The 26,532-nt window shown below is 44.8% G+C and overlaps 1 protein-coding gene across 1 annotated transcript in view; it reads right to left on the bottom strand.

Moving 5' to 3' along the window:
* SLC12A8 (solute carrier family 12 member 8) overlaps nt 1-26,532 on the bottom strand; it is a 54,105-nt gene that overhangs the window by 5,655 nt on the left and 21,918 nt on the right. Inside the window, exons 6-12 of the mRNA XM_009964754.3 lie at nt 19,455-19,568; nt 11,978-12,065; nt 10,419-10,506; nt 7,128-7,274; nt 3,749-4,424; nt 2,776-2,873; nt 591-708 (exon numbers count right to left, since the gene is read on the bottom strand). Coding sequence (XP_009963056.3) covers nt 591-708; nt 2,776-2,873; nt 3,749-4,424; nt 7,128-7,274; nt 10,419-10,506; nt 11,978-12,065; nt 19,455-19,568 — 1,329 coding nt within the window. The remainder of the gene's footprint in view (nt 1-590; nt 709-2,775; nt 2,874-3,748; nt 4,425-7,127; nt 7,275-10,418; nt 10,507-11,977; nt 12,066-19,454; nt 19,569-26,532) is intronic.

The following is a 26,532-nucleotide window of genomic DNA, read 5'->3' as shown; positions in this document are numbered from 1 at the left end:
TGAATGTGCTCCACTGTTTAATTTTGAAGTTGTTTAAGCCGATCACATGTACAGACCTTTCTAACGCCCTCTGCCTAAAAGTATTTTCTCAGATTATGCTCCCAAAATATTCAACCTGTTTAGTTCTGGAATCAAAAGGCTCTCTTGTTCTGCAGTTATGAATGGTGAGATTTAATGAGATACTCATCATAATTCCCATCTTCCTTAAAGTTTTCTCAGGTGGGTTTAGGTTGATTAATTAAGTTTATTAAAATGTATTTACGGCAGATTTTTCTCACTGCTGTGATACTCTTACAATGTGCCATCCCTGTTAAGTCTTAGTATCTGGTTTTGCCATTTAAAGTACAGTATAATAAAGCAATAAGCATAATGTTCAAACTTTCAAACCAATGCTGGTTACAGTTAGAATCCAACAAAAAATTAAAAACTCAGAGAGAAAATGTATTAAAACTAGCAACAAAGCAAAACCTCATCATTCACTGTGTCACCTGCATAGTAAGCACAAGAGTCACCATTCCTAATAAAGTTAAATTAAGGCTTAATGAATTTTTAAGCATATTTAATAACACAGAAAAACAAAAAGTACCCACCAAGGGGGAGCCCGGGGCTCACTTGGCCGATGTAGAAATACAGAATAACCGCTGCACCCAGGCTGACAAGCGTATAGATCCACTGAATGACAAACATTATGATGAGGGACACAATCGCCTGTTGAAAAGACAGGGTTTGGGGTTACCCCAGAGTCCGTAAGATAATATGATGATGACAACCTAACAGACTTTATTCTGCAAAGCCCAGAGGCTCCGCTGACCTCCTGCTCTGGCCCTGTGGGATTGCTGGCAGCACAGTGCCCGGGGAGGACTGCTCACCTTCAGACACAGCCCGACACCAGGTCAGCAGTTTGTTCCTCAACCTGGCAAGACCAGCATGAATTGCAACTCTAGCCGAAACTCTTTAAAAACTGAGGCAGTGCTGGAGCTTTCAAGTTGCTGTGAGAGCATCAGTAAATCCTCTTTTTTTCTTGCCAAAAGTGCTGCATCTTGGTTTTAAATGCATGCAAAACCAGTGCTCTGATGGCATCTCCGCAACTCTGTCTTTCTCAGGGTCTTGGGACTGTTGTGTAAGAGACACGCTCAGTCAGGACCCAGGATGCACTCACTCGGAATTATCCTGGTGAGTGTTTCCTTTTAGGTGTCTCCCTCCTAATGATGTCCCGGGACAGGGACACAACAGAGGCTCTCCTTGCACAAGACCTGCTGCTCAGCCCGGGGACCTGCTGCACGTCCACGAGAGGAATGATGCGAGCTGCAACCATGCGTGTGAACGGAGGCTCCTGGGCATTGGTGGCTGAGGCCAGTGGTGCAGCAGGACCCCCGGGGAACCACATCATCTCCTGCCTGCAAAACACTCTACGGTGCATGGCTCCAAGAGGAGTATCCAGAGGCTCACCACCTCAGGAGGTAGATCTGGCTCAAGGGACATACAAACAGGGGCAGGGGTAGCATCTTCATGGGTGAGGTAAGGAACAGCAAGGGGCAGCATGCAAAGAAAGAGATAGATGAGTCCAGACTGACACAATCGGTGAAGCTTGAAGAGAGAGGGCAGAGGGGAAAGGAGCCAGGATGAATAAATGCATCTGGTTTTTGCTTCTGTGATTTTATTTTGCACCATTGATCCTTTCTCAGTTCTGCTGCAACCTCCTCCCAAGTCTGACTACTGACAGGAAACCAAATCTGCTTTAATGAACACATCGGGCATCTTCTTAAAGCAAATTCCCCGGTGAAGGCAAGGAGCTGATCACACTGCAATGGCATGCGCTTGGGAGCCACGTTAGTTACCAAGCCCAGAGAGAGCATCTGGGTGCAACCTCCTAAAGATGTCATCACCAGAGAGGAGCCTCCCCATCGATCCCACCCCCGGCACAACAATCCAGTGGGACCCCTCACCAGGAGCTGCCTGCTGGCAGCAGCAGCAGGGAATTTGAAAAGCAGTGAATTTGAATTTGTCAAACTCCATCTAAGGATTAAACTAAAAGGCTTCAGTGTGTTGTTCGAGTGGTTTTGTTACATTTTACACACAGCTATAAAATCCCTGTCCATGCAGCAAAGCCATATGGGTCATTCATTATGCATATCTGACCCTTCCCCTGTCATCTGCCCAATAATCCATCTTCCCAAGATGAATTTAAATGTCTTAAACTCCTCAGCAGCTTGAGACAGAAGCTATTCAGAAGTTATTTATTCTTTAAAGTAACCTGCTGGAGGAATGCTCCAATTTCCTCCCTCAAAAGATGGAATTTCACAGCCAGGCTGCTGGTATCAGGAGGTCAGCACTAATGAAACTCCACCCCAAGCTTGCAGAAACTGGCTCATAAATAAAAGCAGTACAGCTCTGAAGCCAATGTCTCACTCCATCCTATGGCAAGGAAAAGCAGGCTGGCATACAGTGAAAAAAGGAACACTGATTTTTTTTCCCAGTCAGCCATCCATCTCTGGAGTCCTAAGATGCTAGACTTCGAATTTATATGTTTTTGGTTTGGGTTGGGGTTTGTTTTTTTACTGCTGTTATTGTTTTAATTAATATGCCATCTGCCTTTCTCTGAATTTCAATGGCTGGATGCATAGTACCTTGAGTACTTAATTCAGCTGATCTGAAATACTAGAAACAAAAGCCATTTTAAAGTACTGTGGTGCATTTACAATGCAGTAAGTAAGGAATTTCCTTCTGTTTTCTACAATCACAAACCAGTGCTCAAAATAAAAGAAAATTACTTACACCAGCAAAGGAAACCCAGTGGTTGCAGAATTTGGAGTAAAAGGATTCTGGTATTTGCTGAATTCCCAGCCCTGGATTTTGTTGCTTTATAGATGATTCTACAAGGAAAAAAAAAAAAAAAAAAGAAGGAAAAAAAAGAGAGACAGTAGAAATGAGCTGAAGTGGTTTATTTCTTCCTACTTTACATTAGCAGAGTCCAGAAAACCAAAACAGAAGTTCTAGCTGACAGAGGGGTAAGGCAGAGTTAAACCAAAACCTCTAAAATGAAGACAAAAAAGAAGTAGAAGATAAAAAATAAGTTGCCAGTTCTGGTGCTGAGTCCATCTGAAGGCCACATCTGCCTAGCTCTGCCTCGGTTTCCCTATCTGCAAAAGAAGAGAAATATAGCTTTTCTCCACTGGAAGGGTTTATGAAGCTTAACCGACTAATGCTGATAAAACACTACAGCACTAAGATGACAAACTCCAAGCAAACACACAGTGTCAAATACCCACATCGCCAGCAAACCAAATTCAGACTCATAGCTGTGGATGTTGAATTACAGACTCCACCGGTGGCATGAGGACCATCGCATTTTGATAGCCTGAGTTTTAGACTCACACAGCTCCATCCCTCCCACCATGCACCAGGATGAAGTAAATCCAAAGATACAGTCGAAATCTTTTTAAGGTACAGTACTAAGAGTGCATAGTAGAATAACGAGTATATAGTAAACAACCCTACACTAAATATACTCCTGCCTGCTGTCCTGTGATTAATCTTCCACAGGAAATTGCGTTGGAACTTCTCCTGTGATGCACTGCGATGAACTCTACCCTCACCTGGAATAAATGATATTATTGATATGAATCATCAAATGACATCCCCATATAAAGCTAGTTTTCACGCCTGCCTTCAGGAAAGCACTGGGAGGACCAAGGTTATAAGCCATTCCCCCATGAGCGTGGAGATGTCCACCTCCTACAGCCCTTACCTTCTCCCTTCTGGCCGGGGGGTGCCGGCGTCTCGCTGCAGAGCTGTGCCCCCCGCTGCAGCAGCCCGGGTGGCCGCGGGGCATCCGCCGCGGGTGATGAGCATGGACCCGTGTCATGCTGACAGCTCTGCGCAGCCAGGCCCTGCTGGCTCTCGCCGTGGGGCTCTGCAGCCTCATCCCCGTTGTACTGAGCTGGGGGAGCATCGTGATGGAGATCCAGGAGAAAGCTGTCTTGTAACGTCTGCTTGGCTGGCTTCCTCGCCTTCTTTCGTTTGAACTTTTGGGTTAAATTCTTAGCTCCTTCTTTTTTGCAAGTACCTGGCTCACTACAAAACGGTTTAAAAAGCTGGTCCATGTCTTTTCTGAATTCCAGCAAGGTGCCGTTTGGTCTGCTTTGAATTAGTCCATCTGCTACACGGCTGGAAGGCTTGTTGAAAATTAAAGGCTGAGAAAAGTGAGCAGGTCTAGTGTTTTCCATCTGGGTCTCATCAGGTTTCTGCTGAACGTTGTAGCTCAAGGACACAGAGAAATAGGAATAGTCTACAGCAATATACGTCAACATGAAGTTGATGGTGACTATGGGAGCAAGAACGTTCACTTCCCCAATAAAGACGAAAGCCATGGTGATGAGACTTGTTAAGCAAATCGCAGCCACTGGAGTCTTGTTGGGTCCTTTCTAGTTCATAAATAAAGCAAACTTACATTTAAATTAATAAGCATGAGCCTCACCATGAGGATTCCCCACTTGCTCAGCTGCCATGGGTGGTTACCTGGGCGGTCTGCAGGTAATGCATCTGCCCTTAGTCATGAATTACATGCATGCATGTGCAAGCAGAGGCTCACCAGCTTAATAAATCAAAGAACAGGCTAGAAGCCAAAAGCTGCTGAGCTCCCACCTCACCTCTGAGCCTCAGTCAAGCTTTGTCTTTGGAAAATTAATCCACTCTCACTCTGTATCTCCATGGTAAAACAATGTCATTAAAGCAGCAATAAACCTTCAGAGAGATTTGTGGGGCTTATGGGAAGTCTGGCAATAAAATGTGTTAATTAGAGTTAACTGTTCATCTCTAATTTCTCTACAGGACTCCACACTGCTGCCTACCCAGAAGGCTCCTGCACGCTGCCGCTGGAAAGGCTTCAACTGCCAGACACAGGCAAGGACGCTCTGCCTGCATGGAGCAGTGCCACCTTCACATCAACAGCTTCTGGCCCTGCCCTGACATGAGGCTGAGCTAAATCCACGGTCTGCGAGGCCTCTGCACTTGAGGTTTTCATCCTTTCATCCACCCAAGCCACATCTGCCCAGCAGCAGGAGGAAAGCAGCAGGGAGGTTAGGCAGCCGAGGATGCTGGAGATAGAAAAAGGGACCAGCTCTGGACCTTATGCCTTTTCACAATGAAACAGAAATACGTCTCAGGGACAAAGAAACACAGTTCTCAGAAAGCATCTTTGGTATCAGAAAGACGTACTGAGAGGGAGAACAGATGGGACAACCTCAGGATGCCTCTGGCTTGGGTTTAACTCTATAGAAAACACTTGTGTCCTTCCCATCAGCTGGGGTTATGGTGACTACAACACTTTCTTCAACCACAGAAAAGAATGGATGTGGAACAGATTGGTAAGGGCAAACTAAATTTAACTCTCCATAAACCAAAGCTAGACAATTTTCAAGGTGTCCAAGAGAAGGAAGCGAGGAAAGTGATCTGTCTTTGATTTCTCATCTCTTTTTGAGCCCCTCCCATCATGGCACTCTGCCTGGACAGAGTTCAGAGCGTAAAATTTGAGAGAGAGAAAGAAATAAAACTATCAGGGAAGACAGGGAATCAACTTTGCAGTCAACTTTGCTAAATCATGGAGAATTTCACAAGGGTTGCCAAGTTGAGAACAGCCTGTTCTGGGATCACCAGACAACTGCCTTCAGGAGCTGGAAGTTTTTGCTGTCATTATTGTTCCTGTTTCCCCTATAATTATTACTATTTATTATTATTGCTATTATTATGGTTTTAATTTTAGAAAATTAATTTGAGAAACATAAAATAAAGGATAGAAAATTATTATACTTACAAAACATTTATATATCTTAAAACATTCATAAATACTAATATTATAAAATATTTTTCTGTATTTACAAGCTGCTCTGAAGGAGCAAAACATCGTAAGGTTTTTCTAGCCACTCAGTACCCAGTTAGGTACAGCAGGTTATTGAGAGTGACGGAATTATTTTCTTCCTGTTTAGAAAAAGGGAAAACCATAAAAACCAGTTTGCTTTGAATGTATAGGCCAAGACTACAGAGTGACTGGTACTTTGACTGACCTCAGTAGAATGACTCGTGTGAATGAGGATTATTTGTGAGGACAAGGAAAAAGCCTCTTATATTCAAAGCAAGGCTTTGTTTCAAAGCATATCTAAAGCTTAGCAGCCCCCTAACTTAACCTTTCAATTTGTTTTTATTTTATAGTGTCCAAAAGACACCTTATCTTACAAAAAAGTGTCCTCCAGTGCACACAGACTGAATCCACAGCACCATGACTAGTCATGTACTCAGCTATACAGTTACCAGAATAGCTCAAAGAAAATGTGCAGTAAAAAGAATAGCTCAAAGAAAATGTGCAGTTAAAAAGAAGAAAAAAAAAAAATAAAGAGGCAGCTACGATCCGTTTCACCAAGTGCTTGGACAAAAACTTCAGGCCTCTGCCCTGGACAGGAGGGCAGAGAAGAGCTAGGTACCCCCCTCGGTCATGGTTAGGATCAGCACCAGCATAGGTAAGGTGTTTGCCAAAAAACCCACAGGCAGAGTTGTATCATAAGTGGCTGTTTTACTGGGGACATCTCAAAGAAGCAGGTCTGAGGGAGAAAAGGAGGGAAGGAGGGAAGGGAAGGAGGGAAGGGAAGGAGGGAAGGGAAGGAGGGAAGGGAAGGAGGGAAGGGAAGGAGGGAAGGGAAGGAGGGAAGGGAAGGAGGGAACCAACAGCAGCCCAGGAAGGGCTGTCCATCTGCAGGGACAGGACAAACAGCCCTGGGGTGCAAAGGTAGGTGAGCAAGATGCTGGGGTGAAACAGGGCTGCTCCTGCTCAGTGCTGAGCCCCGTGGGAGAGCTTGGGGCAGAGGAGGTGCAGCACAGGAGAGGAAAGGAAAGGACCGTGGGCAGCTGGGCTCTTGTTTTTTGTTTTTTGTTTTTTGTTTTTTGTTTTTAACAAAAACACGCATTTCCTGGCTTTTCTGCCTGTGCACAGGGTACCAGATCCGAAGCCTTCCCCTCCTGGAGTTTCACACATCCCCCATCTCACCCTACAGACATGTAGAAATCCTGGCTTCTTAAATCACCAGTTTTCCTTCAGGTGAAGGCTTGATAGCAATCTCAGAGAAAGGATGACTAACCCCACGTCCAAGGAAGGCGAGCATGGGGATCACATTCTCTTGGGCGATGCACTGCAGGATCCTGGGTGCTCCGTACAGCCCTCCCATGCAGGAGGCCAGGGATGAGATGTACAGCCCTAGCAAAAACAAGAAACCCACCAAGGATACCTGGAGGAAGCAGAGAGAATGCAAAATTGATTATATTGTTAAAGAGCCCCAAGCAGTCTTAAATACGTATATTTTAAGAGATCACATACATTTTGTAACATTGCTAAATGAACAGAGCAAGCCCTGGGAAAGCAGCAATTTAACTGGTCTGTGGCATAAAGTGCAAGCAATTAATACAGGAAAATTATCCCATAAAAGTAATTTAATACTGGACATCCTGTACCGACAGAACCATTTGACAAGCTCATAGCCAATAAATTCTTTGTCACTTGGAGCAATTGCAGCAAAGCAGCAGCTATTAGAGTCCCCTTAAGTAACTGGAAGTGAGTTTATTTCAGGAGAGATCACTTATATACAGAGCACATCATACAGGAAAAGCTGCCCAGGCTTCCAACCATCCAAAACAGGAAGACAAACCCCTGTGTCCCAGAGGGGAAAACCAATCCTGAAAGAAAATCCACAGTAAAACCAAATCAAAATTGACACTTAAACAAATGGCATCTCAAAAAATATGCTCCGAAGGATATAATACAATGACCTTATTTTCCTGTCTTCAATGAGAAAAGAATATTCTTTGGCCAACATGAATCTTAAAAAAAAAAAAATCTTTAAAGCCACAGTGCTAACAAGGCTGGGTTTTTTGCTGGTTTCTAGTGAGCACCCTTTCAAACGGGGAGCATCTCCTGCAGGCAGGGAGGGAAAGGAGGGCAGCTCGTGCTCTATCACACAGAAGCGAGGACTGGGGTTCCCCCGTGCAGGTCCCCACTGTCAAGAGCTGAAAGCACAATCAGCATATTGAAAAAAAAAAACCCATACAAATACACAAAACCCCACAATTTGAACACCGTGCAAGAAAGCTTTGACATGGGAGTGCTCCTGTTATCATGGTGTAAGGACATGGGCAAGGAGACTAAGGTCTAGGGTCACCTGAGCCACCTCCAAGTCCCAAAAGACCACTCGAGCCTGACAGCCAGCAGCCAGCCACAGAGAAAGACAAAGCGTGGGGGGTGACACCAGCACAAAGGCCAGGCAGGGAGAATCTCCCCAAATTTTGGTCCAGATCCATTCTGCCCATACTCCACTGAAGTGAGCTGCTGGAGGTGCAGATAGACATCCAGGGCAGAGGATGTCACCAAATGCAGGTCCCCTGCATCCCACGTCCTTTGCTCCCACCCCTCCTCTTGTGGAAAATAAGGTATAAATGAACATGGATCCTTCCAGCTTCTGCCCCTGTTGAAGTCGGGTGGAACATGCTTGATTAGAAGGAATTACAAAAATTTACATGACTAAAGATGATTCAAGCTACATCTACATCTTCCTCATCTATGAAATCTGCACGCAGCAAAAAGGAGATTGGATAAAAAGCTATAAAATGCTTGCTATTCAGGGAAGGCATGTAAAATTAATGTTGTGGTCCAGAACTGTACAAACTTCCTACCACAACATTTCTTTTCCCCGTGACAATCCACTTGGCCTTCAGAATTTTATCTTGTGGGACAGAAGAAACTTGAGGCAAAGATGAGCAGATACCAGCTTTTATTAGACACTCAATGGGGAATCTTCCCTTCCCTCTCCTCTGGTCCTGCCCTGCTTTGAGAAATACTTGAAGAAACAGTCAGTTGTGCCAGACATCATATATTATTTGGGCTGCCAAAAATGCTTGCATTTAAATGTACTACTTGACATTCAAATCAGGGTTAGAGGGGAAGAGTCCTTTTCACTGAGGCTGATGAAAGGGTTTGCTGGGGGTTTTGAGCATGGAGAGTGTGAATACTTTGTAAGAAATTGGCACTTCGAGCTCATTAGAAGTGAAATTACTGAATCTCAGTTTTACGTTTAAAAAGCCAAACAAGGATTATAACAGAGAAAAGCAGCCAAGCGCTTGCTCACCTGTGAGTGACAGAAGGGGAGAGTTTCGGTGTATAATGATTTCTCCCCACTCCCTCTCCACACAAAGTCATTAAAATCTAAAGCAGTTTGTAATAACTCAAAGAAGTAACACGAATATTGAGATTGCACCATTGTTTTGTTCCATGATAGGGAAAAGAAAACTGAATTTGCTTTTGGGGGGTTTAGTTTGTTTCTTTAGGATTTTATATTTAACATTATTTAATATCTTCACATTCTTTACTGGAAGATTTTTCATGTCCCCTGAGGGTTTTGAAGTTAAAACACAACTTTAACAATCTCTTTCTCTTCAGCTGATTCATTTTAGTCTCTTTTAGCTACTGTACTTTTCATCCACTAAGTCACTGACATACAAAGATGTCACCTTAAGGAAGGTAAGCTCATTCTTTTTCCCCTGAAACAGAAATTATTTTTTACCTTAGAAGGAAGTGGCAGGAGCCCCATCGATAATTTGGAGTTTATTTGGGGGGCTGGAGGAAGTCTAGAGCTACAATTACTTAGAAAGAAAACAAAGCCAGAGTTTCAAATTGGTATTTTAGATTAAAACCATGTTACAAATCAAAGAAATGGCAAACATTTCCATTGTATATTAATCACAAGAAATAGTGTCAAATATGGTGAACCCATGATTTTGGATACTGCCAAATAACAGAAAATTAGCCCTTCCATATCCCATTTAAAGTAAGACAATGGCACACACCAACGTCTTTTGCTCTCTTTTTAAAGGCCTACAATGATAAGGTTCATTGCCTGTAACACTACAAACCTCCCTCATGTATATACACCCATGTGGAATGTCTCGAGTTTAATAATCCTATTGCTCACCCTGCAATTACAGCCTGCTAGATATGGAAATGTAAGCTTCGCTTGACTTAGTAAAGATAAGCAGTGGAGTTCTTTAGAGATTTCAATTTGGTCTAAGCTTTCACCAATGAGAAAGGATACACTGAATAAAATACCACATTTATCATTAGACCACATTAGCATATTTTAGATCTTAAAGCTATTGCTGGGTGATTATGCCAAGATTCAGCATTACTGGATATGCTGGTGAATGCAAAGCTATTCAAATCAATTGTACACTGGGATTTGCAACAGAGAAATCCCCCTGAATTTCAATAAGGGATGGGCACCCAAATTCCTTAGGCTTTTGGAAAAGTCAAGCATTCAGTAAGGCAGAAGGCAACCCAAAATCACCATTACTTAAAACCACGCTGAGTTATTTGAACAAGTTACCTTCTCTGCTATCATGAAGTCATAGCGGAGTGACTGACGGGTACAAATGGCTCCCAGCAAAAAAACAAAGACCATGTACAGAAACCACCTGCAAACAATAAAAATAAACTATTTTTTTTTCCAGCAAGAGAAGACCATTGAGAATTCTACCCATTTGCAGAGCCAGAAGAAGGTCAAGTACCCACAAGCTAGGTCTTCAATCACGCTGCGTGGGCTGTTCCTGCATGATTTAGTCTCAGGGCTAAATTTAGTACTGGCCCACATTATTCACTCATTACAATGTCCCAGGGACAGCCACAGTGTGACCATACAGTACCCCTGAGGGGAAGCTACCTGCACTCTTTATGTGTGCATGATGGGAATAACCCAGTCCTGGAGACAGACATGTTGGTGGGGCCCGTAGTGACAGGGAATGGTTTTAAACTAAAAAAAGGTAGATTAAGACTAGAGGTAAGGAAGAAATTTTTTATTATGAGGGTGGTGAAACACTGGAACAGGTTGCCCAGAGAGGTGGTAGATGCCACATCCCTGGAAACATTCAAGGTCAGGTTGGATGGGGCTCTGAGCAACCTGATGTAGCTGAGGATGTCCCTGCTTATTGCAGGGGGGTTGGACTAGATGACCTTTAAAGGTCCCTTCCAACCCAAACCATTCTATGACTCTATGATTCTGCAGGTACATCGGACCTCTCATCTGGCAGTAACCTCAAACACCGCAGCCAGCCTGCTCTATAACCTCTGTCATGATCCTCCTCTGGTGCTTCTGGCCTTCCCAGTACTCAGGTGGAGGAATAAGCTAGTCTGTCAGCAAAGCCCAGACAGCAGAGATGTCAATGACCACAGTCTATCCATCTGTGATACTTCTGTGTCCTGTGGAATCCTTTCACATAAACCAAGCACCAATTTCAGCAGGAATTCCTCTAAATTCTGAAGACTCTTCCTTTCTGTCTGAACTTTGGTACACAAGTAAAAATAACTTCAAAAGCAGTTTAGGTGGCAATGAAATCAGACAGGAAAACCTACTGAGGTTTGTTTTTAATATGTAACGGTATTTTACTCCTGGAAAGTAGCATTTCCCGGGGCAGAGCACTGCTCAGGGACACAGAGCTCCTGCATTCCCCTGGCCTTGCAGGTAGATAGGTCATCTCACCCGTCTTGGCCCCATTTTCCAAATAATAACATTTACAATTTTTAGTATTTTTTATATTATATAGAAAAAGAAAGCACTTTGAAACCAACAGGAATAAGTGACAAAATCACACACCCCTAGCCTGCAAGAAATTTGTATCCTGCTCTGGGACAGCTGGGCTGTAGCAGCACAACTGCTCTAGCATCAACACGCATCTCACCCGGCAGAGGAAGGACTGATTACATCCATGTTAATGAACCTCTTCTCTAACCCACCCAGAGTAGGTGGTGGTAATGGATGATAATTTGAATGAGAGCCAGACTTTAATTTTCCATATGGCTGAGTAATAAAAGGTTGATGGAAGTATGAAGTGGAATGATCACAACCAGGGCAGTCTCCAAAGGGTAAATTTTCCCAAATCTGTGACTTACGAGGTGCCAATAGCAGCCAGAGACCCCAGGGGGATGTTGGTAGCAGGCTTCTGGAGATCTCCACTCATATTGAACCCAGCCATCACACCTGTATTTTATAGACATAAATGCAATTTAGAGTTAATCCAAGTTATAGCATATATAATACATATTATAATATGCAATGTAATTTAATCAATCAGTTAATTGATTGCTTCAGAACAGTAACTACATCGCTTCATTGCACTTCAAGACACACAAATACTGGCTCCCATTGATTGCTTGGTAAGAAACTGTTCATGTCTTTAATAGAAGCAAGCCACCACTAACATGTCTACAAAAAACCCTTTGTCCAGTTTGAACAATGCTGGGGGGGGAGAAAAAAAAAAAAGCAGAAATCTGAACAAAACCCATCTCATCTTAATGCAAACCTCACAGAAGACAGTGTTGTCCAATTGTTGGAAAGAAAAATGCTACCGTTTGTCACAGCAGTGCATTCAGCAGGTGGTACTACTACAGGTCTCTGCATTCATAGGGAACAACTGCCGTTACAAAATGCCTGGCCTGTCCCTGTTTAATGACAATCACATGAGCATTTAGCAGAGGGAATGACAGTGCTCAGCACGTAGGTGGCATCTTCCAGCCAAGGGATCTGCTTTGGAAGTGGGCATTATCTCTACTTTGCAGATAGGAAAACAGAAGCACTGAGAGGGCAAGTGATTGTCCCAGTGTCTCATGGAAAACGCATGGCAGGATTAAGAATAAAATACTAAACTATTATTTTAGGTCAGAGTACAGGTTATTGTACAATCAGGGACAGTCTCTAGCCTAAAAAATTACCATCTAAAGATTCAAGAAAGGGAAACATGATGGAGCAAAGGATTACAGTCTCCACACTGAGTCTAGGATCCCAAGGTACAAACTGGTTAAGAGGCTTTTCCCATAGCTGAAGGAGGAGTCATACCAGACTTGGCAAGAAAACACAACTTCTCCTGTCACATTATCCCAAAACTTTTCCTAGAAGACTTCAGATATCTGCTATAAATTAAAAAAAAAAAAAAAAAAAAAAATCTGTGATTTAGAATCCTGAGGAGAATTTGGAGAGTTTGGAGGCAGGACAGAAGAGCCCCTTTAAGATGCTAACCTCTGCCTGTCACTGTCCCACCCCTCAGATGTCAGGTTAACATCTTCATAAGGACACGCAGGCCGGGTGCCAGCCAGCAGCGCTCCCGGGACGGTCCCTGGGAGCCGCAGTGAGATCACCCCGGAACAACAATGAGGAGGAGGACGCCAATGCCACAGCGCTCGCAGCATCTGCCAGCCCCAGCAGCGGGGGACCGACTGTGGGTCGGTCTGCCACTCGGCTGCCAAGTACAGCAGTCATTCCTCATTTTCAGGAGGCACCAGAAGGACAAAGTCAGTCTCTGAGGCTGCAAACCTGAGTGACTACAGCTCTGAATCGGCGACAACCCGTTGCATTTTAAAGCTCAAGCATTGACTGCTGCTTGGGAGGGTTTTCTCCCAAAACAATGAGTAGACAGGAGCCGTGGGACAAATCCCAGTGTAAAGGGGATAATCCCAGCTCAGAAGTTGGATGTGTTCCCTACAGACCAGGCATAGCCAACGATGGACTGCCAAAAGAGAGCAACGGTTGGGTTGCTAATCGAGGAACAGGGAATCATCTCCCTGCTCTGTCCCAGGCTTTGCTGTGCACCTTCATAGCTCCATCTCCCTGTCAGCTCAATGGGAACTGTTAACACTTCCTCTCCTCGCTGTGCTGCTGTGAGAATAGCACATTAACAAGCACAAGGCACTCACATGTTGCCAAACATATCAGCTAAGCACCCAGGTCTTTATTTATTTATTATTAATATGTTTTCCTTGATCATCCTTTTTTTCCCCTTGATCATTCCATTCAGCAGCCATCTTTTTCTGTCCTGCTTTCCACCATGGAGCCAGAGCCCCAACAGCCGTTCCCCAGTCCCCATGGGCTCCCGGCACTCCTCAGCTCCTGGAAGAGCTGTCCTCCAGATTCAGACCAGATCTGAATCCTTGACACCATACTGAAAACATTACAAATCAAAAATTTTCTCCTGAAAGCCTATTCAGTGGATGTACTTCTGAACAGCACTATTAAAAGCCCATCAACTAGTGGGCTTTTCCCGAGATAAAGCTTTCAAGCACTATTCAAGCACTGCTTCTTTTAAACAGCTATGCAATAGTCTTAGCTGGAGGTGAGAAAAGTCAAGAAGGCAGAAGCCCATGGAAGTGGTCAAAAACATCATGCTAAATGAAATCTCTATGAAGCACTCTTCAGTGACACGCTACTTTGCAATTCAGGGGCAAAGCAGAAAGCTGAATTTTTCTTCCAAAGGGAGTAAACTATTGTCAGAAGGACAGCTGTTAATCTCATGTGCCTTCTGGCCAAGTTTCCCAAACATCTGGCACCACCTCTAAATCTTCCAGCTTGAGTTTGACTCACCTCTTCCTCATCCAAACTCCTGCCTCAGCAAAGCACTGGGGAAACACCAAAATGGTGTTTTCTGGGCTGAATATGAAAAAAGTTGAAGACACGTGAGTCATCGGCGCAGCAATGACTGCACAGCCTAGGCCACCTCATTGCCTCCCTCCCACAGACCCATGCCTATTCAGGAGCAGCCAGGAGATGACCTGCCAGAACCCACATAAACAGGATCTTGAGATCAATGACTGACCCCCTGCCCAGCAGAGACTAGGGGTCAGACCCAGACCAGTGCACACCATTAGCTTCTGTCACGACTCCCAGGAGGTCAGCAGAGTCTCAGGGCTTCCACTGACAAAAGCCAAGGCCACCGCAGAGGAAACCAACACAGATATTCTCAGCCACTCAGGCCAAAGCCATCTCTTCCATGCTGCAATTATGCCTCTGACCTGACTAGTAGAAAAATATAGACACTCTGGTAGGACAGATGTATGGACAATGCCAAAGCCAGTTCTCCACCACCACCCAAAACGTAATTTCCCAGACAGGATGACAGCTGCCAAAGAGCAGCACTAACAAGTTCTTTTGTGAGCACCAGACTAAGCACCCCACTTTTCAATGAAAGGACAACCTGATTAATTTTCAAAAAATCCCTAAAGAATCTCCACCATCCATAGCCTCAGGCACACCCTGCCAGACAACTGGTCTGACTTGCGAGTAGCCACACACAGCCTTTATAGAGACCCTAGCTACTCAACAGAAGAAAACCCCTACACTTGCATACAAAATTCAACAACATAGAGAAATTGGGACGTTTCTTCCTCTAGACACAGACCTGTCCCTAGGGAAATGGCCAATCCCTTCTGAACTCAAGCAGACATATCTGCAGATTGTCCGTGGAGAAAATTATCCACCTCTCTGTTTCAACGAGATAGCGGGCTGGATTTTCCACAGTGGCTATTATCTCAAAAAGCAGCAGATAATGACAAAGCTTCTGGACAAGGAAGCATGAAAACATGGTCAACTCGGCCAGGAAATTATGGCTGAGACAGTCTGTACATTGCTGCTATTCCCAGCATAATCCTGTCCTGGGCATCATCCAGGCAGTGGATACGTGCATGAGGGGACCACCTACATTGTACGTTAGACACAACCATCAGCTCCACCAGCTCTGGCTTCTAATTCCACCAGCTATGGTTTATAACTGTAGATATGACTGCTTGCAAACACCCATTGCATTTTCCAGTAAATTTACTATGAAATATAAAAGGTTTTTTTCTTCCTTCACCCGAGAGATGAAGAATGGAAAATCTTAGATAAGAATTGCAGCTAGTTTTTTAAAAGGGCCAAATTCTCCACTGATGTAAGCTGGCACCTCTCCACAGACTTCAATGGAGTTGTGCCAGTTTACATCATCTGATAACTTAGCCCAAAACTTCTAAATCTATTTGCTGTCATTTTGCAAGTGCCAAATATGGTTTATTTCAGAACTGGTTTCAGTATGATGATATTTTCCACTAACACCGCTTCAAACGTTGTCTTACTTTCTTGTATCACATGATAACACACTTCTTTCATTAGATAGAAACCTTGGGGATTTAGTAGAAAAAGAAAAACATTCTCTGCATAACAGAAACAATGTTTAGCTTCATTTTAAAAATACATCGATGTTTGCATGGCTGCTGCTAGGAGCTGAACGTGGGCAGGTAGCTCCCGAGACTCCGTCCCAGTGCAAAGCCCTGATTAGATGTGTATCTGGGTGTTTGTGTGTCACGTTGTGGCAGCAAAACATGTGCGTTAAGAAGGTATTTACAAAGACAGATAAAAACATCTGTTTAATGCAGAGAATCTCTATAGGGGTATGTTCACATCTTCCGTAGCAAGCATGTCAGTCTTTTTGATTGAAGCTGGGAAATCCGAGTCCTCCATGCCCATGCACTCCCACTTAGGCTAGCTCTAGATGTATGTTTTGGATCACTCAGCTACTTCTCTATTATTAAATGACAAACTTGGAGGAATAAAGCCAGCTGCACTGCACATCCAGCTGAAATGGTTTAAACAGTTATTACCCGGGAAGCAAACGGACCAGCTTCTGCTTACCACCACTCAACCGTAAAACCAGGATAACTTCACTTGTGTTACTGGAGTTGTACCAATAAAATACAGAGAAACAGAGAAAACAACCTGACCTGGAGCAAAACAATCCAAGGAGGATGCTCATAGGAGGCAGCATGTCACTACTGGTCTATGAAAGGCTGGGACGGCCATCCCATCCCTTCCAGCCGAAGTACCCAGCTGCTCCTCCTGCTCATTTGGTAACAGCAAGGGTCTCCCCACAGGTCCTGCTCCCTTTCCCTGAAATGGTCACCCCTCTTTGCTTTTATAGCTACCAGCCTGTATTTCTGAAGTTTCCATTTCACTGTTATTTCTGGTGGAAATGGACAACTTAAAACCACTTTTCAGTACAAACCAGAGCCAAACTTAAACCAGCTTAATTCAGATAACCATTTCAGAGGGAGAGGAAAGATCTTATCCTGACGAGTTCAAAATAGTTTCACTTCAAAGAGGAACATTTAATCTCAGAAAGGCCCAAACATCTTGTTTCACAATTTCCTAAACATTTTTTTTAAAAAACTTTGTTATCAAAAGAGCATCTTAGATTGTAAACTAGCATATGCTAAAAATTAAAAAGAGTAAACAGAACATTTAATAATTAAAGATAAACAGAACATTGTTTTGGGTCAAAAAAAATGTTTCAAACTGGCTTTAAGTAACCCCTCAAAACTAAACAACATACTGTTTCGCTGAAACCTTTGGCAAATTTATTTTGCATCTTAACGCAAAGGATTCTGCTTCCAGCGCTTTAGCTTGGTCACTGCAGGGGTTCCAGCGGAGGTGGGTACCACTCAGGGATGGTGCTGGACAGGAGCAGCAGCACAGGCTGGAGGTGACAGCCTGGGAGTGACGTTCATGTGTCCCTGCCACTCCTTTTCATGCGGAGGTGCTGGGGACTGACGCTGCTGCTTGCTCGCAATCGGCATCGCGCTGCCTGCCCTGCATCAGAGGTGCTGGCAATCCATCACATCTCTCCAGCCTGCTACTAATGACGCTGCCAAGCCCACCCCTGAAATGCCATCTCTGATCTCGCAGACCGCCTGTCCTGCTAATGGGCTCGGGTTGCTCCCAAGCAGTGACCACCAAGCGCTGGGAAGCAGCTCTGCTCCAGCACGTGGGTCCCCTCTGCAGCCCTAGCATCACACCCCCAGCGTGAGGGGAAGAGGCAAGCCAAGCCAGCGTGGGTCAGGCAGGACGTGGGGAACCAGCCTTCACTCATTACCCCAGCCCTAGGAGATGGGAGATGTATTCCCAGCACTTCTGAAGTTGCTCTGGGCTCCCCATTTGTGATCTGCAGCAGAGAAGTCTTGACTCCCAGCCTAAAGATTTCTTAATTAGATTACAAGTTCTTCCATGCAGAGCACCGAACACAACCCTACGTATTAAGAGGTTCTTGAACTCCACAGTGCTACAAATAGCAGTAACAGGAGCAATAGTGATGTTAGACGTACCACTGGCACCACTACACTGAAGGAATAATTTAAATCCTGTAAATAACCAAGCAATTAAAAAGAATGCATGAAAAAGCTGTGCAGCAACCAAAGTAATTATACATCAGCCCAAACTGTATTTTCAGAGAATGTTTAACATTACTACTAGTATTACTACTGCTAACTAACAAAGCAACGGGCTGCCAGGGCTTTAAATAAATTATATCTATTAGCTTTGGCCTTCTTCCTAGCAGCCAAACATTAGCAGTGATGAAGAACCATTTAATATGGCTAATCGCGGTAATTTTCTGCACAGCTCTGTCATAAATATTCCTTCTTCTATAAACAAGGAGCTGGAAAAAACTGCTCTCATGCCTCAGAGGCAGGGCTATTGAGGAAGGTCTCTTTATTCGGCTGGGGTCCTGGGGCCAGGCAGAAATGACAGAGGACAGAAGCCAACTTCTCCATGGTGCTGATAGCTCAGGCAGGTGAGTTTTCCAGGAAGAAGTCTACATGGAGGCAATAGCCACCCTGAAAAACTGGGAGAGAGGGTGTCAAAGGAAAATTTGAAGTCCTGCACTAAGTGAACCTGATAAAGTGATGACCTGCTATCAGGCCATTCCTCCAGTCCCATTTGTTTCACAAAACCCTTCAGTTTGCCTCCCTGTACCACAGCAATTCTGCGAACAACTTCCAGCAAGTTGCTTAGAGCTAATCCTCTGAAAATTCATTCTGTAATCCAAGGATTCATCACTATGGAAACTGCTTATAATTGGTACTTTTTATAGCTTAAAAAACCCAGCGTCAACAAAAGGTATTGTAACTCCAATTGATAGTTATTTCGCTCCCAATGGAGACCGCCAGCTTTGGAAAGGGGACATGGATATTCCTGGCAATTTAAGGGAATGAGTAATATGAAAGCATCCAATTAAGCTCATAAACATGAGCTCTGCTGACATGCAAAGATGCATCCATGACACTGTGCACAGAGTGGTCGGTCAGCATCATGAGCGACAGCATCAGCCCAGCTTGGCTACCCGCCTGCGGTAAGGAGGGAGGGAAAGCCCTCCTGTGCTCTTCCCACCCTCCCGATGCAATCAAGTCACAAGGCTTATCTAATAAGATAAATCATGACTGGCATTTTTAAAAAGGCTTGATACCTTGTGGTCTGACAGTATTGGCCAAGATCAGCACCTGAGCCTTGTCCTTGGCAGGGAGGGATTTACACCACCACATCAACCCAGAGAGTTGACCAGCAGTTTCTGACTACAGAGAGACAGAAGAGCACATTCAAGTGAACAGGACAGGAGTGTGCAAAATCTGAGATGCTGGAGGAAAGCCTGAATATTTTGAATCAACCACATGAGTCTGCTACAGCTGAGTACGGTCCCAATCGCCTTGCCTTGCAGCCCAGAGGAACTCCCCTTGCTTCTGCTCATCTTCAAGATGTGACTGTGAAGGGAAAGAGGGGGAGATTAAAACTTGACTGTACCTGTGGCAGCTGGGAAAAACACTCCAAAAACAGTGAAGAAGGACTCCCCCTGGCTGTAGTCTGGCAGCGTATTGTTGAACATAAGCTCTTCGGAGTAGCCCACGAAGCCATGCTCTGCAAAGACACGGAGGGCAAGAGGAGAACCTCGGAAACCACGGGAACTGCAAGAGACCCTCCAGCCTGCTCTCTGCAACCAGCCATTCTCTAAACATGTGCAACAGCAGCGGCTGTTTCCAGGATGAATGTCAACTTGTTTGGTGGAGGGGAGAAGGCAGAGAAGAGGTCAGTGTGGTTACAAGGATGCAAACGCCAGGGAAAGGTGCAGCGGTGCAGGCCAGCACACTGAGAGGCACCACCAGGCTGGGTGGCTCTTGCCAAGCCAGAACATGGATTGTATCAAGTCCTATCTGCAAAGAAGCTGAGCATTTTCCTGTAAAACCTGTCCACAGAGAACGACTGGCTGCAAGGATCAGCTAATATTGACACTTATGTATCCACACCACTATAATCCTCTTTCCAAAGAGAGCAAAATTATGCTGCCATGACAAGTGCATCCCTGAGCAAACCCTCACACCGTATCCCAGTTCTGTGTTTCTGCCAGTCAAGCTCCTGCACAGACCAGACCTGAGCTGTGCCCATGCTGTGAAGCTGCTACCAACACATCCAGTTTATACCCTGGTTGCCAATGAGCCTACAGCCAATAAAGTCTGTTTGTTGCAGGGTGGTCTCTCCCCTACAAGATGGGTTTTCCAGTGGAGAAGAATAAGGTGCTCTAAAACTGCCCACTGCTCTCTGACACCGTGTTGTACACTTACCTTCCTGATGCCATTGCTCTCCTGCTGTTGTGTTACCTCCATACCAAGGCTAAACATGGGTCTGTGCATCACAACCAGCTGGCCCCCTCCCAAATCTCCTGCAGATGTTTATCACTTACCCAGCAAGGAGCAAATGCCGAGACCTTGGGATATGCCCTGCTTCCCACACCAGCTTCTGCCAAGTTTCTCCAAGGTCATACACACAGAAATTTTACTTTCCAAACAAAATGTTTTATAGAAGATGGGAGAGAGGGGAAAGCAATGGGTAGGATAACAACCTCGTGCAACTGGTTTAGTGGGTATGTAATGGAGTATCCTGCTGCATCACTTCACATGGGAGAGACAGGTCAAATTCTTCCATAAACCTAGATTTGTTAGGAATAGTCGAGCCCAAAAGCTGACATGCCAGTAGGGCATTAATTAGGAAAGGTTTTAGATGCTTATATGTAGAAAAGATAACTCATGAAAGCAAGTTAAAGAAATAATGATACGTCTATGAAGTTAATAATTTAATTTTCAACAGGTTTTTAATGGAGTATCTTATTCTGTGGAAATTTCTCCTCCCTGTCAGCCATCCAAATGCTCATGCCAACTGGGAGTAGGAGGTGAGCAAAGCCAGTTACTTTTTTGCTCCTGTCACTACAACCTATTTCAACAAGACATGTGACTGCAATAACTTGAATTTTCTCATTAGCAGGCAGGATGTTGTTTATAGCTGCACAGGGTGATGCCCAGAAATGTAAAAAAGATTCCACCAAAGCTGTCCCATGCCTCAAAGACAATTTTAATGATGCTTGGACAATAGATTAAACTGGAAAATTAAATCAGAACTCTGAATGCAAGACATATTCATTTAAAGTCTCAGAATATAACTAACCACACAGCTTTGAAGTTACCACAGAAAAATCCTATAGATAATCAAAAGTTTCCTACTACATCTGCATTCATTGTGTTGCACAAACACGGATGGAAACACACTGATAGAAAAGGTCTCCTGCTGCTAGGCATTTTAAAAGCACCAGCTATCTTCACTAGGAACAAGTCCCAGACAAGATTTAAGTGGAATAAGCTCGGTGCAGCACACTGACCTCTGGACCTCACGGGTGTCTGCAGAAAGTGCAGCTTCTGGAGGAATAAAGGGGGGATTTGTGCAGGCTGTAGGTTCCCGCGAGACCAGACCTGAGCTCCTTCAACTGGAATTCATGCCCACAACAGCACAGCACATGGGCTGGCTGCAAAGCTCCCACCAAACCAATCAAGGAAAATTTCAGTCCCTGGCCAAGGGATTTTTCACAAAGTATGTGCTCCACATAGAAATGTTAATGCTTCATTAGTAAAACAAAAGGGGTGGGCAAAATAGTCATCTTGCCCCAAGGAGATCTGCAGACCTTCTCCAACCTGTGCTTTTCAGCAGCCCCAATTATATCTATGTCACTCCTGACAAAAGTTTGCCCCACCAACTCTCAAAAATCTCCTGTGAGGCCTCTCTTGGTGGTTTGCTCTCATATTTTCCTGTCATTATCATTTAGGCTTCCCCCACTGTCTAACCAAAATCACCTTGTTTGAAGTTCATACCGACATTTCTTGCCTGATCTGTAAGTTATTTGCATTTTTTAATGCCATTGTTTTAGCCATTGGAAACAGTCCCCATCCTGCACTGGCACAGTCAACGGTTTCTGCCAGGCTGTAAAACTTTACGTTTGTCAACATCAAACCACAAGTTGTCTTTTTTGTGCCACTTTCCCAGTTTGTGTGAGGTCATCTGGAAGCCTGACCCTCTCAGCCATGCTGCTTCAAGCCCTTCCCAGCTGAGGGTCATCTGCAAATTGAATCTGCATATTCTTTTTTCCATCATCCAAGCAGTTAAGGAAAATACCAAATAACACCAAACCAAAATCAGACCCTTGCAGAACCTCAGTAGGCACAGTGTCCTGCTTTGCAAGTGAACCATCTCCAGCTGGGTTCTTTGGCTATATAGTTCGATGATGGGCTGATCCAGGAACTTTGGATGCCTTATGCCTCCTTTCTCATACAAAAGGCCAAGTATACAACCAGACTACATTTTCTTTGATACCATTTTGGCCATACCATGGCCAAAGAAAGACCATAAAACCCATGAGACCAATGTCTAACCTACACTTGCATGCATCTAACCCCCATTAATCTTAAAAAGCCAAACTATCCCTTGGTGCTCCATCCACTTGTCTGCTGTTCCCTTTCCTACTTTATACCCCTAAGTGTAAATCCTGGGTGGAAGAAACAAAGCCCAAAACTGTGGCAGATGTCACTGGAACCACAGAAAATGACAGCTGTGGATTTGTTGAAAGAGCCACAGGATGCACCTACGACTCCATCCCACTTCTGCTTCCTTTCCTCACGGCTATGGCAGGAGAGAGGAAGCCCAGCCATTCCACATTTCCCCTTTATACATTACCAGGAGCTTTCTTGTCTAATTAAAGAAAAGTTCATCCAAACATTACTTGTTATTGCAACCTCATTTCTCAGTCAATCACCCTCCCGTGAAGCAAATCTCACGTCCCTTTTGATCCATTTTACACCAGGATTTGCAATTGCCATCAATTTAAGCAAACTATCGGCACGCGTCCGCGGAGCTGAGAACAACATGCTGTGAGCATCTCCTTGCTGCCCTCATGCCTGCGACCGGAGCGAGTCATCTGTGACCTTTCAGCTGTCATATTAATGGGACTAATTGTAGCTGACGGGGCAATTGGGCTGAAAATCATCCAAAACAAAACAGGAATCAGCAACTGAGACCAATCGGTTAAACCAACAGAGCACTCGGTCGGTTGTTCACAGAGTCAATTATCCACATCCCATTGAAAGTGCACTTCAAAAGGACAAGCTTCGGAAGGAGGAGGGAAGGAAACGTGATAGGGTCTATATTTGGCTCTCTGATCTCCAAACAAGGCAAGTTTGGGGGTTTTTTGTTGTTTTTTTTTTTTTTTTTTTTTTTTTGTAAGAGGATCTTTTCTTCCTCCAGCTTACTCCTGGGTACAAGATCCAGTCCAGATTCCTCCCTCATCACTCATTACAAAATATTAGTCTGACACATTTTGCCCTCAATTAATTTATGCAACCCCCCAGCCTCTAAATCCTGCCTTTAATGATCCTGCTCTCAGTTGGCTTGCAGAGCACCGGAGCTGAAGCACTATAAACAATCTTCCCGGTGTCCTGCTAGAAGGAAAAGAATCGGTTCCTTCTCTGTGCCATGTCAGCCTTATGGGAAATGCACAATAAAGAGCGGTAACAATTTATTTTCATCGTTAGATACTCAATAAGGAGCAGGCAAATAATGGGTTTCTCAAGTGGCTGAGCTGAAATAAATAAACAACAGGGAAAAAAATGACTTAGACCAATATCAATTATTCCTGTGATTTCTGACAAATTAAGTCTTTCCAGTTGTCCTTATTAAAATGATGTAATAAACAATAAAAATCACCTAGCAAGTTTCAAATGGAAGAGCTTCCAGGGTGAGCATCCTCCATCCACAAGTGCAGGAGGACCACAGGGGGCTGCACACCAGCCCAGTGCAGGCAGAGGAGGAGGAAGATGATGGCCAGGATTCTCATGTGTCCCCCGGCCACCACAGATGCTTGGGAGGAGTTTGCTTGGTTGCCACCACTGCATCCCCACTCAGCCCCAACTCGTTTCCACATTTGAGCTTTTCTTAAACTTTCTCCCACCTCTCACCCCATGGAAGAGGATGAAAGCAGACAAGGAGGATTTTGGCACTCAGGACACCCCTTAGCAGGGCGTCTCCTCCATGAAGCCTGGGGTTTCAGAGCAGGACTCAAGGAGGTTGGAGAAGGGGCACGAGGCGAAGTCGTGGTTACACGGGGTCAGGCCATTATGCAACGGCACAGAGGACGACAGCGTTGCCAAGTTCCAGGCAACCTGGAGCTCATTACAGACTAGTCAAGTCTTGGCCAAATTCAATAAGCCTGTTCACAAGCTTAAGGTTAAGTAAACCCTGGCACCGAGGCAGGGGCTAAATAATGCAAAAATGGAAAACCACCTTAAGAAACAGCTCCCAGAAGACGGTCATGTATTGCACTCTGCTTGTGATTAGAGATTTTAATTATGAAGGTGAATGCTGAAGGCTTGAAATAGTGAGATTTTTTTCTTTTCCTAAATAAGTAAGCCCACACATTCCCGCCTGGAAGGTACTTGCTGAGATTTGCTTTCAGAGGAACAGCTGGAAGTGTTTGTCTTGCAGCACATTTCCCAGGTCTGACCCCAGCATTTTCAGGATCCTGTGTGATGTAAAACATGGAGAGCCAAAGAGTAATTATATATCCTTGGCATAATTATCTCCTCTCTCTCCTTCCCAATTCTGTCTCTAAACCCTTCTGGCATAAACTCCAAAATCCAGTTCTTCCCTTTGGACACCAGTCCAAGCACATGCCCAGAGTGAGGTCCTCATGCAGGTGCTGGAGATACCTGGGCACACCAGTGTGGAGAAAACAGGAATGGTCCTCATATCCTGATCCCACAGCTGCCATCCTCACCTGAACACACACCTCTGCAGTAAGACAAAGTTTCACTCCTCACCAGCCACATGCTTGCATTTTCCTCCTCCAAACTCTTAGCCGAGGGCAAGGTACTAAGCTGCTAACTCCCCAGTGGGCAAGTCAAGCCCTGTTAGGTTGGGAACTCTCAAAAGTTGTGGTCTATCAGATGACTGCTGGATAGCCTAAACCAAATTAATTTCTACATAGGTTGAAGTGCTCTACAGAAGGGAAGGAGTGAAATTGTTCTGCCAAAAGCCCTTGCAATACTAATTCTTCCCCTGCCTGTAGAAGTTCATCCATGGATGGTCTGGTGGTCACCAAACTCACCAAAACGTACTTACTACCCACAGCCTATCACACAAGAAGAGCATTTTCACTTGCCAAGGGGAAGTCAGGCTTTAATGAAGAAAGATTTTGATGCCAAACCACCACCAGCAATAGGTTTTCAGCACCTCAGTGTGCAATTGAAGATACACAGGATTAACCACCCACATAGAAACTGTGGATGTGAAGATATGGGTGCAAAGCCATGAATGTTGTCCAAACTCCACTGTCTTTTTATCTTTGTGTTCCCCCCACGCTATGCAAACACTGAAATTTAATTTGAGACAACAAGCAGCACAGGATCCTCTGGTGCAACAATTCAGGATGATGCTCTGTGCTGACGCAGCCACGCTCCGGGTGGCTCTGGGCTTCCCCGGCAAAGGGGGCACTCACACGTGCTGGAGGGTGACATGGGTCTGGCTGACCACAACCACAGCCCAGCAACGCCACGCAGCACACCCAAGGAAGGTCACTAAAAACAGTGCACCTCTCCAAAGGATTGGCACCATCAGAGAGGCACGAAGAGGACACTGGGGTCATGAATAACTCTTGAATCACCTTTCCCAGCAGAATAAAAAATAAATCAATCAAAGCAGTGCAGTCGCAAGCCACATCCCTCTGCATCCCTCCATGCACACATTTGGCTTCCTGTGTTTGGGCTTGTTTAACATCAACAATCACATTTCCAATGTTCTTCCAAGACCAGGCTGCTTCTGCAGACGTGTCTTTGCTACTGCCCAGCTCCAGCTCCTGAGGTCCTCCCAGTATTTTTTCCCTGGCAAGTCCAACACTACTGTCACTACACCCAGGCGCTGCCAGCCTGGTTCAGGGCAGGTGGAGGCAGAGTTGTGTGAAAAAAATGTGGAAAGGTTTGGAAGGAAAACTGTGAGAAGCAAGCAGTGCTGTGGGTGAACAGAGGACAGTACAGTGGGGTTTCTGTGCTACCAGTCCACAGCTCAACTTGCTGTGGGCTGACACTCAGCCTGCGAATGCATGAACGGATTTTCACCCAAAAGTCCCAGTCCTCCAAGAGATGGGGAACTGGTGAGTCATGAAAGCAAAGCATGTTAAGAGGCAGAGCTGTGCTGGCAGGTACAGGGAATAAACATGACCTTTGCGGAACACATACAGGGATACAAAAATGTTTTAACATATTCCAGGACATCTCTTGCTTCACCTTTGGATACACAAGTTTTGGCTAGAAGTCTAGGAAGAAACAGAAGGAAAAAAGAAAAGCAGCTGAGCTGGAGGAGGATGGGATGGACTGAAGAGATCGATGCTCCTGTCTCCTGACAGCTACTGCTGGACTCATCTATGCAGCGGACCACATTCACCAAACCCAGGTTGCCCTTTTCTGCAGCCCCAGTGCAAGGTGCGTGCCATGTGAGTCAGCGTGGATCAGCACAC

Source organism: Tyto alba, unplaced genomic scaffold, assembly GCF_018691265.1.
Source record: "Tyto alba isolate M040663 unplaced genomic scaffold, T.alba_DEE_v4.0 Super-Scaffold_7, whole genome shotgun sequence".
NCBI classification, from domain to species: Eukaryota; Metazoa; Chordata; class Aves; order Strigiformes; family Tytonidae; genus Tyto; species Tyto alba.
This window is presented reverse-complemented; position numbering and strand designations above follow the sequence as displayed.